A 1698-nucleotide genomic window follows, 5' to 3' on the forward strand; every position below is an offset into this window, starting at 1 on the left:
AAAATCCTGATTTTCAGCCTAGAACATCCTGATTTTTCAGGCTGGAAAATCCTGGTTTTCCACAGCAGAAAATCCTAATTTCTCGAGGCAGAAAATGCTGGTTTTCAAGGGTGGAACATTCTGGTTTTAAAGGCAGAAAATCCTGGTTTTTTTCCCATTTTTTTTCCCTGTGGGCTGTGCTGGCATTCCCTGGAATGTGTGAGTGTGGGTTTGAGCCTGGAAAAAGCCAGGGCAATGCTTTTTTTGCACAAAAACAGCTCTTTGTTGGGGCAGAAAATCCTGTTTTTTCAGGGCAAAAAATCCTGGTATTCCACAGCAGAAAATCTTGCTTTTCCATAGTAAGAAATCCTGATTTTTTCAGGGCAGAAAATCCTGATTTTTTGGGCCAGAAAATTCTGCTTTTCCGTGGCAAGAAATCCTGATTTTTCAGGCCAGAAAATCCTGATTTTCATCCTAGAAGATCCTGATTTTTCAGGCAGGAAAATCGTGGTTTTCCACACCAAAAATGCTGGTTTTGAAGGGCAGAAGATCCTGGTTTTTAGAGGCAGAAAATCCTGGTTTTTCTCCCATTTTTTCCCTGTGGGCAATTTTTGGTTTTTGCTTTTTGGGGGTTTTTTTGGTGGATTTTAATTTTTTTTAATTTTTTTTAATTTTTTTTTGGTTTTTTTAGTTTTTTGGTTTGTTTTTTTAATTTTTTTTATTATTTTAAATTTTTTTTTAAATTTTTTTTTGTTTTTCAATTCTTTTTTTATTTCCCCAGCTCCCATCACCCAGGAAGATCCCAAATCCCGTCCCGTCCGCGACGTTTCCGAGGAGCTGAGCCGGCAGCTGGAGGATATTTTAAACACTTACTGTGTGGATGGCAGCCAGGAAAACCCCGAGGAGCCCGAAAAGGGGCGCAGTGAATCCCCCAGGAACGGGGAACAGGACCCAGGAGGCCCCGAGATCAACGGGGAGAAGGAGAACAACAACAAAGGAGGAGAGGAATTCCGGCCCGGAGAGGAGGGRGGGGACAGGGATCACAAAAAAGCTCAGGAGAAGAAGAAAGCCAAGGGTTTAGGTGAGGGGTTTGCTGCTTTAGCCTGAGGATTTTATTNTTTATTCCTGTTCCATTCCTCCTTCCAGGCAAAGAAATCACTTTGCTGATGCAGACCCTGAACACCCTGAGCACCTCAGAGGAAAAATTGGCAGCGCTGTGCAAGAAATACGCTGAGCTGGTGAGTGCTGGGGCTGGGCTTGGAAAGGGGAAATTCCAGGGAAAAACTGGAAATTTGGGAAATTCTGGGATTGCTGCTGGGATTTGAGAGCATGGGCAGGATTTTCTGCCATGGAAAAGAAGGATTTTCTGCTGTGGAAAACCAGGATTTTCTGTGTGGAAAACCAGGATTTTCTAGTGTGGAAAACCTCAATTTTCTACCATGGAAAAATCAGGATTTTCTGCCATGGAAAAGCTGTGGAAAACTGGGATTTTCTGTCATGGAAAACCAGGATTTTCTGCTGTGGAAAACCAGGATTTTCTGCCGTATAAAACCAGGATTTTCTGCCGCAGAGAACCAGAATTTTCTGCCTTCTGCCATGGAAAACCAGGATTTTCTGCTGTAGAAAACCAGGATTTTCTGCTGTGGAAAACCAGGATTTTCTACCTTTTGCCATGGAAATTCAGGATTTTCTGCTGTGGAAAACCAGGATCTTCTGCTC

At 42.7% G+C, this 1698-nt stretch overlaps 1 protein-coding gene across 1 annotated transcript in view; it reads left to right on the forward strand.

The window, feature by feature from the left end:
- The window catches only part of LOC130587134 (alpha-taxilin-like), a 13818-nt gene that overhangs the window by 2337 nt on the left and 9783 nt on the right, over positions 1–1698 (forward strand). The window contains exons 2-3 of the mRNA XM_057388092.1: positions 761–1060; positions 1126–1217. Coding sequence (XP_057244075.1) covers positions 761–1060; positions 1126–1217 — 392 coding nt within the window. The remainder of the gene's footprint in view (positions 1–760; positions 1061–1125; positions 1218–1698) is intronic.

This window comes from Malurus melanocephalus, unplaced genomic scaffold (genome assembly GCF_030028575.1).
Source record: "Malurus melanocephalus ecotype Western Australia unplaced genomic scaffold, MMel_1.1 scaffold_1570, whole genome shotgun sequence".
Classification (NCBI taxonomy): Eukaryota; Metazoa; Chordata; class Aves; order Passeriformes; family Maluridae; genus Malurus; species Malurus melanocephalus.